The 17503-nt window shown below is 42.2% G+C and overlaps 1 protein-coding gene across 4 annotated transcripts in view; it reads right to left on the bottom strand.

Annotated features, from left to right (window-relative positions):
• The window catches only part of TASOR2 (transcription activation suppressor family member 2), a 59822-nt gene that overhangs the window by 26292 nt on the left and 16027 nt on the right, over positions 1-17503 (bottom strand). Inside the window, exons 2-9 of one of the 4 annotated variants that reach the window (XM_083699723.1) lie at positions 13128-13203; positions 6184-6309; positions 6054-6073; positions 5842-5941; positions 5119-5219; positions 2519-2622; positions 207-279; positions 16-90 (exon numbers count right to left, since the gene is read on the bottom strand). In XM_083699723.1, the coding sequence (XP_083555849.1) occupies positions 16-90; positions 207-279; positions 2519-2622; positions 5119-5219; positions 5842-5941; positions 6054-6073; positions 6184-6209 (499 nt within the window). In that variant the 5' untranslated portion in view covers positions 6210-6309; positions 13128-13203. Of the gene's footprint in view, positions 1-15; positions 91-206; positions 280-2518; positions 2623-5118; positions 5220-5841; positions 5942-6053; positions 6074-6183; positions 6310-8813; positions 9207-13127; positions 13204-17503 lie in introns of those variants that run through there. The other 3 variants (XM_083699725.1, XM_083699726.1, XM_083699724.1) reach the window with 3 other exon arrangements.

Genomic DNA, 17503 nt, shown 5'->3' with positions numbered 1-17503 from the left:
GCAAAGGGATAGTACCTGTTAAACACTTAGGCCTCGGGGAAGAGATTAAAAACAAGGCCTGAAGAGACGTAGATTCGCCCGGGCCAGAATCTGCAGAGAGGAGAGAGAGGGAGACTGGTAACAGCTACAAATCTGACGCTTCCATCAAGATCACATATGGATATATTTTTTTAAACCACAGGAAACTTCAGATCTTTTATTCTTACCTTTTTCCTTTACCAAGGCAGATGAGGAAAGCAGGATGAGAATCGCCCGGTCATTTAAATATTTGACAAGTGCCTACAAAGAATAGGAAAAAGGTCACCGTAGGAACACAGGAAGCCACCCTTTACGGAGTCAAGCCCTTTGCTACATCTAGTTCAGTAACGTCTACACCAACTGGCAGCACCTGTCCAAGGTTTCAGGCTGCAGACATTCACAGCTCTACCCATGGATTGAACCTGACCCTGTCTGCATGCAAAACATGTGCTCAGCAACTGAGCCAAGATCCTTCCCCTTCTCAAGCTATGATCGGTTTAACACCCCTTTTTAGGTGAAAACAGAATATTGGATTGCACGAGCCTTGGTTTGATCCATCAAAGCAATATACATGTTCTCGATTGTTTTAAATGTCCATAATGTACATTTCATACAGTTCAAATTTGCGCATTTATTTTTGTTATCTCCAAGGGGTTGTTTGTTGGTTGATTTTTAATTCTTGCAACAGCTGGTTAAAGTATGGTGTGTGGCTGGTGAAGAGTAGCAGAGAACAGTGAGTTTAACAGCAAAGGGGGAATTCCAAGCTGGTTGGCTGCTGCAGAAAACCAGATGTTGGAATAGATGGGATCTTCAGTCAGATCCCACAGAGCTCTTTTACATTCAAACCAAGGTCTCCCTGAGCCAACACTGTTCCACAACAGCACTTTTTCTTAATGCTGGTGGGTGTGTCCTTATTCCACTAGAAATGTTGGGTTACAACAATTTCAAAATCAACGTTAAAAACAGTTAAAAACAAATTACAGTCACAAAAGTAGGATGGAATACAGTAAAAGCAACAGCAGCCCAAGACTACTTGTTCTTATTAATCTAGCATCCTTAAAATGCTGCTCAGTGTTCCAAAAACTTAACACACATTGATGGAAGGGGCTGGACAAGATGAGCCTTGGAGTCCCTGCCAGTTCTAGGAACTTCTTGTCATTGCCACAACAGCCCTGCTGTCCTGAGCTTATGTGGGAGCTGACATTTCAATGGGGGCCTGGCTAGCTCAAGATCTCAGCTCCACAAGACCAGCTGTGTTGCAAGGGCAGCTGGGCCCTGAATAGAGGCACACCTACAGCCAGCTCTTTGTAGGACTGCTGCTCTTATTTCGTAACTATTTTAAAAGGAGGTCGAAACCTTGGGCTCTCCTGGTGCAGCCTTGTTTCACTTTCAGTACTGACAGCTGCGCTTTGATAGCAGACCTTTATTTTCATTTTACTTTCACTTTGAGCTGTGCTCCGGTGAAAAGAGAGTTGTCCTGAGGCAGAAAGATACACAAACGCACGTCACTTTTTTCAGGGGATCTGGGCAAAAGAGAATTAATCTGAGCCTTAAAAAGCCCAGAGCTGAAAGAGGAAGTGGGAAAGAGCACTACGCATTCAACTTCCTCCCTAGAGAGGGAAAGATTGCCACCCTTGCCATCTCGTGCCCAGGGGGGCACCGTGTATAGGTGTGTGTATGTTGTGGTGCTGGGGAGTTCAGAGGCTTTGTGGGTACCCAGGAAAGACCTCAAGGGCCCACTGCATCCATGTTTGACATGCTGGGGACTCCTGCCCTAAACCACAGTTTAGCCTGACCTGCAGGAACTGGAAGGATCTTTGGGGTTCACATGCTCCCCCCCTCCTCCCATTGGCTGCACATGGCTGGAAGGAGGACTCTACAAGTGTGCAGTTTCACTTCCACTGACCCATAGCCTGTTGTGTCATCCTGACCAGGGAGAGTGGCTTAGAACAAAATGTTAAACAAGCCAGCTTCAGAAACTACAGTTTGAAAATGGCTTGGAAGCTCAGTCCAGGAATAAGGTAGATAAAGGAAAATGAAACCTGAAGATACAAACTGACAAAGTGGGGTGGGGGCCTGAGAATAGAGGAGACACCATGCAAGTTTTCGAGGAACGGAAAATGATACAGAAGTCTACTCCCCTTGTTCACTGCCCTGATCTTTTATGATCTGGCAGTACAAAAATACTTTTACAAATAAATAAAACAGCAAGTTCCTAGAGTCGTGCTGCAACAGAATATTGGAAACTGCCCTTTTTCTATTTATAGATCCCCAGTTTTCTGATTTGTTAACCCCTTCTCTGTGGCGCTCCCTATGCAAACTGTCTCTGCGGTTACCTCAGAATGTTAATAGGCTCAGTGAAGTCCTAAGCCACAAAGGTTGTCAAAATGAAGGGATGCAAATTCTACTTTGCTAGGAATGATCAGTAGATAATGACTGGCAGACATCACTCCACAAAAGTCAGGACAGAAAACTGGTCTCCAAAGCATGATGTACTTACCAGATCCTTTTCCTTCAAGCTCTCTGTTAACTGATTCACTTTTTGTTCATTTTGATTTAACATTTCCACTTCGTATAATCGGAACAACATGCCTTGATGGCAGACTGCAGAGCAAACAAGCACATTTTTATTTCAGTATTTTTGCAAAAACGCTTGATTGTTTTTAAAATTATTCAGTACCTAACTTCTGAATGCAGTAACTGTCCCAGAATTTATGTAATGTATTCATTTATTTGAACTTATTGCTAACCTTCTCCTGACAATCCTGGGGTGCGTTCTACAAAGGTCACAATTAAAATAAAGCCACAACAATGACAAAATAAAAAATCAAATGAACAGTAATGCACAAGGGGGAGAAGACTGGGCCACTCAGCCAAAATCCTGGGAAACCCTGATAATTCACATTGAGCATCTCTTTAAAATATGTTAACCCGATATGAATATCCTAACTTTTTAAAATTGTTCTAAAATGTTACAAAAGGGAGAAACTTAAAATGTGGTAGAGACTTCTGACAAAAGAGAAAGCAAAACAGAACCACCACCACCCTAACTAAGTAAAAATCCTAGGTGAAATACTGGACTCATGGTAAATAATGGGCATGTGTCCTTCTTTACAGCAGACAGTCCTCTACTCCCCCATTTGTCCAATGTTTTCACCAGGGAAATCTACTTGGCCTCATCACTGTCAGCTTTCAGCTGCCAAGATAAGACATTCCTGGTTGCCAAAGCCTTTTGGTTGCTAACTCTGTTCATACTGTAGCTATGACCCACGGCCTGTTTATAGCAATCAATCAAACCTTTATTGCATTAGCATACAGCCATAGCAAGATAAGACAAAAAATGCTAGAGACAAGCAACCAAACAAAATTCAAAGTGATATTACTGGCGTTATGACATTTAAATTACCCTAAGACAATAATGTAAAGATTTAGTTGCCAGCGCCGGGAATCTAAAGTGCGGATGTATATAAAGCATATAATGGCCCCAAAAAAGGCTCGGCACATTAGGTTAAAAGGTGATAAAAAGAATTCAAACAGGTCCAGGTCTAGGACACACTACCCAGTCAGAGTAGCCCTGAGTTTCAAAGCCTGCACTATAAAGATTGCCACCCCACGTGAAATTTGGGGATTTGCGTCCACAAGAAGCGATTTCAAACAGTCTTCCTTAGATGTGATGGTGGACAGGATCAAGAGGAGGAGCTTAGTTCTTATTAGCTCATAAATAGGGCAGTAGAAAAAGAAATGTATGAAGTCCTCTACTTCATTCATTGTGCATGGACATAGACGCTGAGTAATAGGGGTCTTAGAGTAAATCCCCTGCAAGAAGGCCGTGGGTATAGAATGGAAACGGGTCATGGTGAACGCTCTTCTCAAATTGGGCTCCGTCAGATCTATCAAGTAGTTGACAAGTGATCTTACCACTTACACTTTAGGGAGCCACATGGAGAGGCGAGCTGTGGTGGACTGTGCCCAGTCCATGGCCTCGTAGAATCATAGAATCATAGAGTTGGAAGAGACCACAAGGGCCATCGAGTCCAACCCCCTGCCAACCCCCTCGTCTCTTGTAAGAATCCAGGCCCGGATTTTATGTTGGTCCCAAGATGACAGCCTGTTTATAGCATTCACCTTTTAGCTGGGTGGGGAAGGATCTGCCCTTTTTATAAAATTTTACTCAATGAGCACTTTTTAGATTTTAAAAAAATTGGTTTTTAATTTTTTTATTTCCTGCTGCACTGTTTTCAAATGTTGGGCAAGCTATGTGCATTTGTAAGTGGCTCAGACTTTTTGGGGCATGGAAAGTAACATAAACAAACATCCATTTCAAGAGCTGTCCAGTCCAAGATAATGTGAGGCGGTCTATCTTTCTAGGCAACACTAAATGAACCCTGATAGCCTAATGCAAAAGTACCTAACAAATAAGAAATCAATGCTGCATGTTTGCACAACAGAGTGCTAACTCCGGTGTTAAGATAAAGCCAACTTGGAGCAGAATTAACCCCCTACAGTAAAATGTACTCCTTGAGTTCAACAGATTGCCCGCCCCCCTTTCTGTAAACACAGGAATATGTTTGGGAGTGGGGTAGGCAGCCAGGAACAAAAATCTGTGTCAATACTCTGCTTCCAAGTAGTATAACCGTAACAAAATGCAATCTGATTCTGGCAAAATTCTAAGTTACTTTCGCAACCATATTTTGAGAGGTTGCTCAAAATACGGTTGCTAGATTAGCTGTTTGGTAGTTTCGCTTCACCTTTCGGGAGAAAGCTGGACTCATGATAGCTTAACTTAAACTTATTTTTAAAAACTGAAAAATCCCAATCCAATTTCACCGTCACAGGTCACTTTAAAAACAGTTCAAGATCCTTATTACCCCAAGTAAGCGTTCCTTGGCTATAAAAATCATGCCTCCAATTTTAATTCAAAAAATGAGGGATTGGGGGGTGATCAGTTATGGAAAAATTAGGAAAGTGCCAGAAGAAGTTTGAAAGCAATAACCATCTCACACAGACAGCAAACATGACCACTGAAAGGAAAATACTAGCCACTTTTAATAAAGAAACGAAATAATTCTTTGCACAGCTTACATAATTTTAAAACGGTACCTTCATGATTTGTGTAATTGTTTTCCCCAAATACAGCTTCGGGCAACTTTTTTCTCAGCTCAGATATGCCCACAACATACCTGATCTCTAGTCTGGCTGGCCTAAGCAAAAGAAAAAAAAAGGGGGTTATAGATTCAAGGAATGCCCAGAAACTTTCCTGTCCGGTGACAATCCTAAGACATTGCAACACAGATGAAGTCCTCTGTTACTCAGACGCCTGCGTAGTAAGAGAAGAATTGCCGCATTTATTCGAATGTAATGTGCACCCTTTGTGGCCAGATAACGTCGCGAAAATTAGGGGGCAAATTAGATTCAGCAGTGCTTTAGGTTCGCGTAAATACAGTACTTGGCTTAACTGAAGACAGGTCAACAACCTGTCAGTCTCTTTTTAAAAAAAATCAGAAGCCTTCCGACTGTCTCACACACAAAAGAGAGAAGTTAGAACACCCACCACGTAAAAAAGTATATTTGAGTAATTTTTATCGAGCACAGATGCTACTATGTTTTGGTTTTGAAACTGGAAAAGCCATCCAGTGTTTGTTTGTTTTTTTTTTAAAAAAAACACCACACTCTGTAGTTTTATAAACTGCTTTCTACTCAACTTTACGGCCAGGGAAGTGGTATATAAATATTACATCTTTTTTTAAAAGAATGCACTATCTCCTTTTCCCTGCTACTCCTCTACAGACATGAGAGCAAAGAGAAATGAATAATCTCACTTACAACTCTGCTGGGATGGAGCCGCTAAACGGTGAACGAAGAACAATGTCACACAGTCGCTGTTGCTGAATGAAGAGCTGACCTTTCCAAGAACAATACAGTGCTAAAAATTTCCAAAACCAAGATGGGGGGGAGATATTAAAATTGCAATACGAAAAGAGAAAAATCCGTCAAAAATTAGTTATGTTTACCAAACAGATACGAAGTGCTCTTACCTTTTGTCTTACGTTCAGCTCTACAGACAGGAAAAAGGGAAAGAATAGAAAGCAAAAGCTGTTTTAAAACCACTGGGGGAATTAAAAGAACAAATGACTTATTTTCGTATATTTATTTAAAGGTGCTTACGAGCTCTTGTGGTTTGATGGCGACATTCTCTGCAGTTCACAGTGCTGAGGATTTAACAGTTACATAGGGGCAGGTCTGCCAAGGGTCTTCAGCAGCTTCACAACCAGAAAATTCATACGAGTAACGCTGGAAAAAATAAGATAAAGTAAATCATATAGAATGGCAGCCTTTCCTTGTGTCCAATATGTGTTATAGTCGTTTATCTCAGAAACCTGAACAGCAACCCAGCAAGGTAGGCCGGAGTTATGATCCTGGCCTTGCAGCTTGGAAGATACAAGGACTTGCTTATATCCCACAAGTCCAAGGTATTTTTAATATTTTGTTGGAAGCCTCCCAGAGTGGCTGGGGAAACCAGATGGGTGGGGCTATAAATATAATAAATAATAATAATAATAATGCCAATTTTCAAATTGGAGACTTCCCAGCTCACGATATATTAAAAAGGTAAAGGTACCCCTGCCCATACGGGCCAGTCGTGACCGACTCTAGGGTTGTGCGCCCATCTCGCTTAAGAGGCCGGGGGCCAGCGCTGTCCGGAGACACTTCCGGGTCACGTGGCCAGCGTGACAAAGCTGCATCTGGCGAGCCAGAGCCACAGACGGAAACGCCGTTTACCTTCCCGCTGGTAAGCAGTCCCTATTTATCTACTTGCACCCGGAGGTGCTTTCGAACTGCTAGGTGGGCAGGAGCTGGGACCGAATGACGGGAGCTCACCCCGCCGCAGGGATTCGAGCCACCGACCATACGATCGGCAAGTCCTAGGCACTGATGTTTTACCCACAGCGCCACCCGCATCCCACACAATATATTAGACCTCACCAAAATCCATGCCCAAATTCTGGCAGGATCCTGCAAGGTGTGTGTGTCCCAAGTACCGCAAAACAATTTCCTATGTGAAAGTAAGTCCTTCCCCACCCCCAATGGATCTATAAATAGATAAATGTAGAAATTTGTAAATTTACGAAATTAAGAACAAACAATGTAGCTATAAAACAACTTCCCTAAAATTGTTCCGTTTGCATTTCTTCCAGATTTTACTTCATTCTGCGTTCTCTCATTCCCATCAGAAATAGAGAGGCTGAACTTTTCAATCCAAGTTTTACTGTATTTGTAAGGTTAGCCATTTGTACAATGCCTCAGATTTCATTGAACCAGTCCTCTATTTTTGGTGTTTCTGGCTTTTTTCCAGGCCTGTGCCAGAGTCATTTGCTACCTTCTGCCGCGGAGAATAATTTACCTCCTTACTTTTGTTTATCTCTTCTAGTACACCTTAATTTTAGGACACGTCCAAAAACACAACAGCTTAGCCTCATTTTACATATTTATAAACTGTATTTCTATAAAAAAAACATAGCGGGGGTGGTGTACGAAAAATGCTGGTTCGCAAGGAGAAAACCGTATTGCAAAGGTCTGCCTGAAAATGTCTAAAAGGAGGCAGGGATGATTCCTGCCGAACTTCTAGTGGCAGGGAGTTCCACAGGGCAGAGCCTCCCACCCGAAATGGCTTGGCTCCTAGTCAGGGTGAATTTAATTTAAATCAAATCGATTTAAATCACTAATCAGTAAGACTTGATTTAAATCACTAGTCAGTAAGACTTCATTTAAATCATTTTTTTACATAAAGACTCATTCTTGCTGATATAATCTTAATATTTACAACCAGAGGAAGGTTACATTTTTGGAACAATAAATTTTCAGAGTAGTTTTTACAGTTATATCAAAAATTACTGATTCGGTTATGCTATTAGGAATACATAGACAGATAATTATGAAATTATTGTGAGGTTCAATAAGTTAACTGTTTATATTTGGACAACTTTTCTGCTGTACTTGATTGGAAGGAGAAAAATAATCATTTCCTTAATAACAATTTAAACTATTTAACTAAAGCAATAACATTATAGCATATGTATCCATGTTTGTTAACCGCAAAAAACCCACCAACTTAGACTGAGTTTTAGCACACATGAAAAACTTAAAACAAATCCATATTTCCTCATGAATAGCCTTTGGACTATAATGTAACTTAAACAGAAAAGTATATTTAGAAAGATTTTTTCTTCTGAAAGCGTTTCATTTTAAAAATCTGATTCAAATTTTTAAGAAATCAATTTTTTAAAAAAATTAAATCATTGATTTTTTTATCCACCCTGCTCCTAGTAAAGGCTGAATGAACCTCAAGAACGTGGGGAAGGAGAGTAGCCTTTGGACTAATAATAATAATAATAATTTTTATTTATACTCCGCCCTCCCCAGCCAAGGCTCAGGGCTCAGGGCGGCTAAGAAGCAATAATAAAAACAAGTTGAATGAATACAACTTAAAAACAAGATTAAAATACAACATTAAAATATTGAAACATTAAAATATTAAAATGCAGCCTCATCACAGGAGAAAGGAAAAGAAAGAGGGGGAGGGAATCAAATTGTAACGTAAATAAAAAAGTATAAATAAAAAAGTATCTTTAGAAAGGTTTTCCCTCCGAAAGCGTTTAAAAAAAAATCTGATTTAAATTTTTTAAAAATCCAATTATTATTTTTTAAATTAAATCATTGATTTTTTTTTATCCACCCGGCTCCTAGTAAAGGCTGAATGAACCTCAAGGAACGTAGGAAAGGAGAGTTGCGAAGACCATTTAGGCCGCAGCGAAGCTTTTACTTCGCCTTTCCGGCATCAGGTGGCGGCGGAAATGGCGCATTTCCGGTGGCGCCTGGCTAATTCCCCCGAAATTCAGCGAAACGGGCGGCGGAGGCCCGGAGAAGCCGGACGCCATGACGCCAAAGGCATCTTCCTGGCCCTGAGGAGGGAGGCCAAGATGGTTGCCGCCCATCCCTGGGCAAGAGAACCTTCTAGAATCTTGTCGGTTGGCTCAAAAATGGAAAAGTGACAAGATACCAGCTAATGAAGAATGGAAAGAAAAGTAATGGATTATGCTGAAATGGCAAGACTAACTGAAAGATTAAGAGACTAAGACAAGAGAGACTTCAAAAAAGATTGGGAACCATTTATGTTGTATCTATGGTAGACCTTCTGGGAAATGATATATAATGAGATGAAAAAGATGTCGAAATATACATTTTTTAAAAAACCAGAAACTTGGTATTATAGGTCAGGACATGAATAGGCAAGATGTTAAATTGTTCTTATATGCAACAACTGTGGCAAGAGTATTGTTAGCCCAGAAATGGAAAGAAGAAGAAATTCTGACGAAAGAAGAATGGCGGACGAAATTAATGGACTATGCAGAATTGGACAAAATGGCAGGAAGGATTTGAAACCTGCGGGACCAGAGATTTGCAGAAGATTGGAAGAAGTATATGAATTATTTGAAGAGCAACTGTAATCAACAAATTACGCTAGTAGGACTACAAGGAGAAATATACGAAAAAGACAGAGATATTGGTTATGAGTTTGAAATGTAATAGGGAAGATAAGAAATGCATACTGAGAGATTAGACTGGAAAATTTTCAGACAGGATGGATGGAAGTCAAAAATTTGAATTAGATGTAACAGTAGGTTTAATTATTGTTGGAAATGGTATGTTAAAAAAACTAATAAAAAATATATTTAAAATGAATGGCAGACGAAATTAATGGACTCTGCAGAATTGGACAAAATGACAGGAAGGATTCGAAACCTGCGGGACCAGAGATTTGCAGAAGATTGGAAGAAGTCTATGAATTATTTGAAGAGCAACTGTAATCAACAAATTATGCTAGAAGTTTTGTAAGGAGAAATATACGTTATGCTACAAAGTAGGAAAATATAGAGATATTGGTTATGAGTTTGAAATGTAATAGGGAAGATAAGAAATGCATACTGAGAGATTAGATTGGAAAATTTCCAGAGAGGATTGATGGAAGTCAAAAATTTGAATAAGATGTAAAAGTCTGTTTAATTACTGTGGGAAATGATATGTTAAAAAAAACTAATAAAAAATTATTAGTTCTTGCAGGCCCACCTGCAAGAACCTTCGGCCCCTCAGATCTACGGGGCAGCAATTCCTCCCCCCTGTTCGCAACCCCAATGGGGGAGACTTGCTCACGAGTAGCCCTGCCCGTAATGGACAGGCTGAGGGTGAGGAGGGCCTGCAAAGAGACTTAGAGCCTCCTCAGGGCCGGCTTGGCTGTGAGGCGTTTTGCGTCGCCTCAGGCGGCAGAAAGCAGCCCACAGGTCCGATTGATTGACGGGGTGATTGATCCACGAATCAGCCAGTCAGCCGCAGAGGCGTTTCCTGGGAAGGAGGAGCCTAAAGGAAGCCAGGCTCCTCCCCTCTTCAGGAAAGAAATAATAAAAATATTATGATTAAAGGCCTCATGTGTGTGTGTGTGTGTGTGTGTGTGTGTGTGTGTACAAAAATGTGTCAAGTAATTGTTGGAGATGCGGAGAGAACTCAGGAACTTTCTACAATATGTGGTGGATTGGGGAGAGTATCCATGCAGAACTGCAAAAAAATGCTAAAGATCTTTATTTATTTATTTTTTATTGATACAGCAAGGGGGGGAAAACACAAATACCAAATTACACACAGGAATAACCATAGGCACTTAATTTTCTTAACAAACAATAAAACAGATATTGGTCTTAACACTAAAGACCCAACCTCCCGTCTATTCCATATTTCGATTTCATATTACTTCTTGCCAATACACACTTTTATCATAATTAAACTTTTTCTTAATATATCTAATTTCTTATATCTACCTTGCAACTATTACTGAAGTTCCTCGAATGCTGCAACAGAATTGAAACTACTATATTTATTTTTCAAATATTCTTTGAAAACCTCCCATTTGGAAACAAATTCCTGTTTTGATTTATACTGACCAGATCTGGTTTTTTAATGAAAGAGATCTCTTTCAATAAAAAAAACAGAGGCCTACCTCCTGGGAATAACAGATTTGGATATTCCGCAAAAGAGGAAGGGTATCTTTTTATACGCGACGACGGCAGCAAGAGTTCTGATCGCGGCAAAATGGAAGAGTAACGAAATCCCCTCTATACAAGATTGGATCCAAAAGCTGACAGAATATGCCGAATTAGACAGTCTATCAGAAAAAATAAAGAATAAATCCAGACCAGGTGCGCAACCTGGGAGTCATTTTGGACTCACAGCTGTCCATGGAGGCACAGGTCAATTCTGTGTCCAGGCAGCTGTTTATCAGCTCTATCTGGTGCACAGGATGAGACCCTCCCTGCCTGCGGACTGTCTTGCCAGAGTGATGCATGCTCTAGTTATCTGCCACTTAGACTACTGCAATGCGCTCTACGTGGGGCTACCTTTGAAGGTGACCCAGAAACTACAACTAATCCAGAATGCGGCAGCTAGACTGGTGACTGGGAGCGGACACCGAGACCACATAACACCAGTCTTTAAAGACCTACATTGGCTCCCAGTACATTTCCGAGCACAATTCAAAGTGTTGGTGCTGACCTTGAAAGCCCTAAACGGCCTCAGCCCAGTATACCTGAAGGAGGGTTTCCACCCCCATCATTCTGCCGGGACGCTGAGGTACAACTCCGAGGGCCTTCTGGTGGTTCCCTCCCTGCGAGAAGCCAAGTTACAGGGAACCAGGCAGAGGGCCTTCTCGGTGGTGACACCCGCCCTGCGGAACACCCTCCCTTCAGATGTCAAAGAAATAAACAATTATCAGACTTTTAGAAGACATCTGGACGCAGCCCTGTTTAGGGAAGCTTTTAATACTGGGTGAATCACTGCATTTTAATATCCTGCTGGAAGCCGCCCCGAGTGGCTGGGGAAACCCAGCCAGATGGGTGGGGTATAAATAATAAATTATTATTCTTATTTTAATTGATAAGGAACAAACTCTCCTTATTGACACAAACAAGCCATTCTTGATACTATATGAAACTGCACTGAATTGTTCAAATATTTCTCCTGCCGCACCAGCCTCGGGTGCCCTTGGAACTACAGTTCCCATCAACCTCAGCCAGTGGGTGGCGCTGTGGGTTAAACCACAGAGCCTAGGGCTTGTCAATCAGAAGGTTGGCGGTTCGAATCCCCGCGACAGGGTGAGCGCCCGTTGGTCAGTCCCTGCTCCTGCCAACCCAGCAGTTCGAAAGCACGTCAAATTGCAAGTAGAGAAATAGGTACCGCTCTGGCGGGAAGGTAAACGGCATTTCCGTGCACTGCTCTGGTTCGCCAGAAGCAGCTTAGTCCTGCTGGCCACATGACCCGGAAGCTGTATGCCAGCTCCCTCGGCCAGTAAAGCGAGATGAGCGCCGCAACCCCAGAGCCGGTCACGACTGGACCTAATGGTCAGGAGTCCCTTTACCCTTTATGCTATATGGTAATTTATGGACCTAATAGGTATCTAACGCCATTTGCACATAACAAAATATGTATTTTATCAAAGTACTGTATTTTTTGCTCTCCAAGACTCACTTTTTCCCTCCTAAAAAGGAAGGGGAAATGTGTGTGTGTCTTATGGAGCGAATGCAGGCTGCGCAGCTATCGCTGAAGCCAGAACAGCAAGAGGGATCGCTGCTTTCACTGCACAGCGATCCCTCTTGCTGTTCTGGCTTTTGAAATTCAGAATATATTTTTTCTTGTTTTCCTCCTCCAAAAACTAGGTGCGTCTTATGGTCTGGTGCGTCTTATAAAGCGAAAAATACAGTAGTTGTTGAACTGAAATACAATTAAAAAGTAGTATATTAACAGTGAAATTGGGGGGGGGGCACTCTGGGCCCTAACCTATAGCTTGTTTAGCTTATACATAAATCCGGCACTGCTGGAGAGCTAAGCAAAGGGCTGTTCTCAATCCGGATGAATCCTCCCTTCTGCGCTGCAGCAACGATCAAAGTCCCAGCACCAAACACAAACTGAAACTAAAAGGGTGACGGACGTCGAAAGGTTTCCTCTAGAAGGAGCCACGTGCAAAGGGGAAAGAGATTGTTGGGAGTTCAGCAAACATTAAGTTTTACCTCTGTTTCGGATCAGAGCAGGTTTCCTCAAGTTCTGCCTTGGCAAACTGCTCTTTTGTTTGGAGAATTCTTCGCCCTGCATTAAGACAGAGGGTAATGAATCAGATCCACCCGGTTTTTTCGCCCATGCGGTGACAGATCTTATGACCGGCCGCGTGTACCAGGAAATTCTACAGCCTGCATAAACGCTGCAAACTGATGCATGATTTCCTCCCCCTTACACGCCCAGTAACTTAGTCTGCCATTTTGCACAACTGATTCTGGTTTGGCAACACACGAGGAAAGAAAAAGAGAAATGAAGATCACTAGCAGGCTCCTTATTTAGCCCTTCTTAGACTTCTGCGATTGCTACAAACACAGCCTTTGCATTTCAAGCCTAATTTTCACCAGCATTGAGGACTACAAACTTCAGATTCTCAGAACAGAGGACTGTGTGCCTAACAGCGCAGTCTGTGATCCTACAGAATCGCAGGATCCTTTTAGATCCGTATAGGGCTTTAAAGGTTAAAACCAGCACCTTAATGGTTAAAACCACCTGATCTTGTACTCCACTGGGAGCCAGTGCAGTTGGTAAAGCACTGGATGAATGTGATCCCGTGGCAAGGGCCCCATAAGGAGCCTCGCCACGACATTCTGCATCCACTTTACCTTTATTTTGTGTGCAATGGTGTTTTTTTTGCAAAAACCGCCTTGAGTCCTGGCCTAGTGAAAAGGCGGGATGAAAATAAATATGGTAATAAATATAATAATGGTTTTCCCTGGCAATTTTAAGACCACGAAAAGACCACGGCCCTTTGGCAATTAGGAATCTGGGGGAGACACCTAAGGACAACGGGGTTATATATATATATATTTTACATCCTGGGGCCAAGTTCCTGAGTTGCTACAGGTTGTCTCCGACACTATCGTACTACTTGTGCAACAAAACTCCCCTCCCTTTCCTTACACACCCTTCTGCCCTTCCCCAAACTCTTCCAGAGGTTTGGGAGTAGCCCCATAACAGCTTTGGGGCTGTGTGTCTTGTGGCGGGGAGTTCCTCTGCCCAGCCAGAAGCCCTTGTGCTAGTAGCAGCACTTGGCCGAATCCTGCCCAACAGATTTAAGGTAGCTGTGGTGATGCGATGCCAGCATAACAAAACTGGGGCAGATGGGGCTGTCATTGGGGGCTGTGAGCATCTGGAGGGTCAAAGTGTGGGGTTGCTAAAGGACCAAAGAGCCCCACGCCCCGAGGTGCAGCCACTGGTAGGAGCGCACCCTGGCTCTTAAAAGCATTATTAACAAAGCAACGCTCAGGAAGAACTCTATAAAAAAGTTGTGAGTCACAGGGAGAGGCAACGCCAAGGACTTTGACTGCTGGTGGGAATGAAGAACGAGGGAATAATTTCACGAGAAAGCCTGTTCTTCCCCCTTGGAAGAACAGCTGCATGCATGTTCAGGAAAATTTCACAGTACATTCCCTTCCAGATAGGGTTGTGCAATATCTGGCTTGAAACATCACAATATATCACCAGCTAGATCTCTCGATATATCACAATATCTATCTGCGGTGGGTGGCAAAAAGCCTTGCCAGGCTTCTGGGCAGTGGCAGAAGTGGTAGATTTAGTAAAATTAAATAAGCTTCCATATAGTATACTATTTAATACACTTTCAACTAATTTATAAGAAGTTTAAGTGATTTACTAGCCAAGTTGCCTCTGCACGCATAAGCCCCACTGAGTTCAACTAAACTCCTACTCACCCCTATAATTCTAACTTTTGCCCAGCTTATTTTACTATTACCCCAAAACTCAAGTTAAATCAGATTCTGAAGGCATTAATTTTGAGTAATCATTGTAATATGAAGTGATTTGTACTTCTTGGCCATAATTTATCTCAACTTTATATTAAATAGGAATGTTTCCCTTTCAAGATATCTGATCGTATTTTGCATCCATTTATATAACTGGTATCTCAAGGGTTAGAAACTAAATTCATAATATTGTCAAGTGTGAGTATTCTCTCATTTAGCAAAAGGGCCTGAAGGGCAGGCCAGAATGTATGACTCAGATATAAGTTCTTATTTTCCACCCCAAAAGGTTAAACTTGGTTGGGGCCACATGGAGACAGAAATGTATAGGAGAAGGTGTGTTTATTCTCTCAGTTACTTGCACACATATCAATAAAGAGTTGAGTTGTCCATTGTTCAAAAAACAAAAACTAAACTTCTACTATCCTAAGAGTAAGGCCCATTGAATTCAGTAGGGCCTGCTTGTGAGTAGACACGCATTTCCTTGCCCTGCTTACTGAAAAACGCCCTCCCCATCATTCACACACAGCACCCAACCTCCCATTTCAGCATAAGGCAGCCAGCTAAATCTTCTCCCCTCCATCGCCCATGCCAACAGAAGGGGGTGTACCCAAATGCCCTCATCCCACCAATCTCTGGGTGGGAGGGAGGGAGTGCAAGCAAGCAAAAAAATTGTCTTCTTTAAATTAAAAATGCACCCTTCCTTTTTAATACGGAGGAAAGCTATTTAGGGGGAACCAACCACATAAACAGGGACGCGGGTGGCGCTGTGGGTTAAACCACAGAGCCTAGGACTTGCCGATCAGAAGGTCGGCGGTTCAAATCCCCGCACCGGGGTGAGCTCCCGTTGCTCGGTCCCTGCTCCTGCCAACCTAGCAGTTCGAAAGCACTCCAGTGCAAGTAGATAAATAGGTACCGCTCCAGCGGGAAGGTAAATGGCGTTTCCGTGCGTTGCTCTGGTTCGCCAGAAGTGGCTTGGTCTTGCTGGCCACACGACCCGGAAGCTGTACGCCGGCTCCCTCGGCCAATAAAGCGAGATGAGCGCCGCAACCCCAGAGTCGGCCACGACTGGACCTAATGGTCAGGGGTCCCTTTACCTTTAACTACATAAACGCCACCAGGAAATAAAAACAAAAACTCTTCCCCCCCCTTTTTCCCCCCACTGGTGGGGGAAAAAAGAAGAGCTTTCCAGTTCTTCGTTTACCTTCCCTTTCTGATTATCTAGCCGTGGGAGGTTCCTCCTGGGTTGTTAGCAGGCTCTGCGTAATTAGCTGAGCTCTAAGTGGGAGGATGCCGGTGAATCCGAAAGAGCTTGCTGGTTCATGGGAGGGTTTATCATCATTTATTTCTTATCGGGAGAGCACAAAGTTGGAAACACGTGCCTGCAAATTATCGGCAAAGTATGTTCAGCTGAGCTACCCTCTGAGAAGCTGTTAAATCTCCACCTTTGGTTCACCGGTATATTAACTTATCACACAGCCGTGCTTCCGGGGCGTTATAAATTTAGACTTAAGTTTGGAAAAAACAGAAAGCCCTTGTTTGCAGATCTGGGAGTTAATATCTTCACAGACCCAGTTCTCCGATATACTAATTTTCTGCAAGCAGGAAGTGGGGAAGCATTTCAAAAACAGAAAAGTTCAAGTCAAAGGGGCTATTGTCCAGGAAGGACTCTACCGCAGGATTTCTCGAGAGAGCGAAAGAGTAACAAAAAGCAGGAAGTGAAAGCACCACACAATGTCTGTTCCACACTTGCAAGGAATCGCTCCTTCAGTGTGGTAGTGCCTGAACTTTGGAACTCCCTGCCACTTGATATTAGGGTATTCAACTTCACTATACTGCTTTTGGCAAGTTTTATGCTCAGGCAAGCCTGCCCAGACATCTAAACTTGACGTGCATTTTAGTAATATGTAATTTCACTTTGCAATACATGTTTTGTAAACTGCTGATTTTACAAATATACACGATTTGAAGGTGTGGCGAATTAGGTCAACTTGCTTTTGACATCAGAGATTTTTCTGGCCATTTTAATGCATATAGGACAATCCTTCATGAATCTGCACAATCCTTAAACAAACCTTTAGTATGTTCCACATGAAAATTACAGAAATTGATTTATTCGTTCATTCAGTGTTTTCCTATCCCACCTTTCTGCCAAAGTTCGGATTCAAGGCGGCTGGCAGTATTATATAAACATCATTTTAAAATGCCAACACATCAGATAAAAGCAATAGTTTACAAATACAATAACACACATTTAGAGCCAATATTAAAATACTGAGTGCTCTGATAGGGGGCCAGTTGCCAACACTGTCTGCACACATTATTAATTTTGTTTTTATATTTTAGTATCATCAGCTAACTTAGCAACCTTCCTCCTCACCCCTGACTCTTTAAAAACCACAAGTGCATTATCAAGGAGGACAAAAAACTTGAGCTAAAAGTGACTCCAAATTAAATTAATTTAAATTCCAAAATGATGATCCGTTTATATGCTTTGGGATTATCAATTTACCTCTCTGCCCTTTGCAGATTTGAAAGGATGGAGAGAAAAACCAGTGTGAAATGCCACGGCATAGCTGTTGATTCCCTTT

This window comes from Podarcis gaigeae (assembly GCF_964106915.1).
Source record: "Podarcis gaigeae genome assembly, chromosome: 10".
Classification (NCBI taxonomy): domain Eukaryota; kingdom Metazoa; phylum Chordata; class Lepidosauria; order Squamata; family Lacertidae; genus Podarcis; species Podarcis gaigeae.
This window is presented reverse-complemented; position numbering and strand designations above follow the sequence as displayed.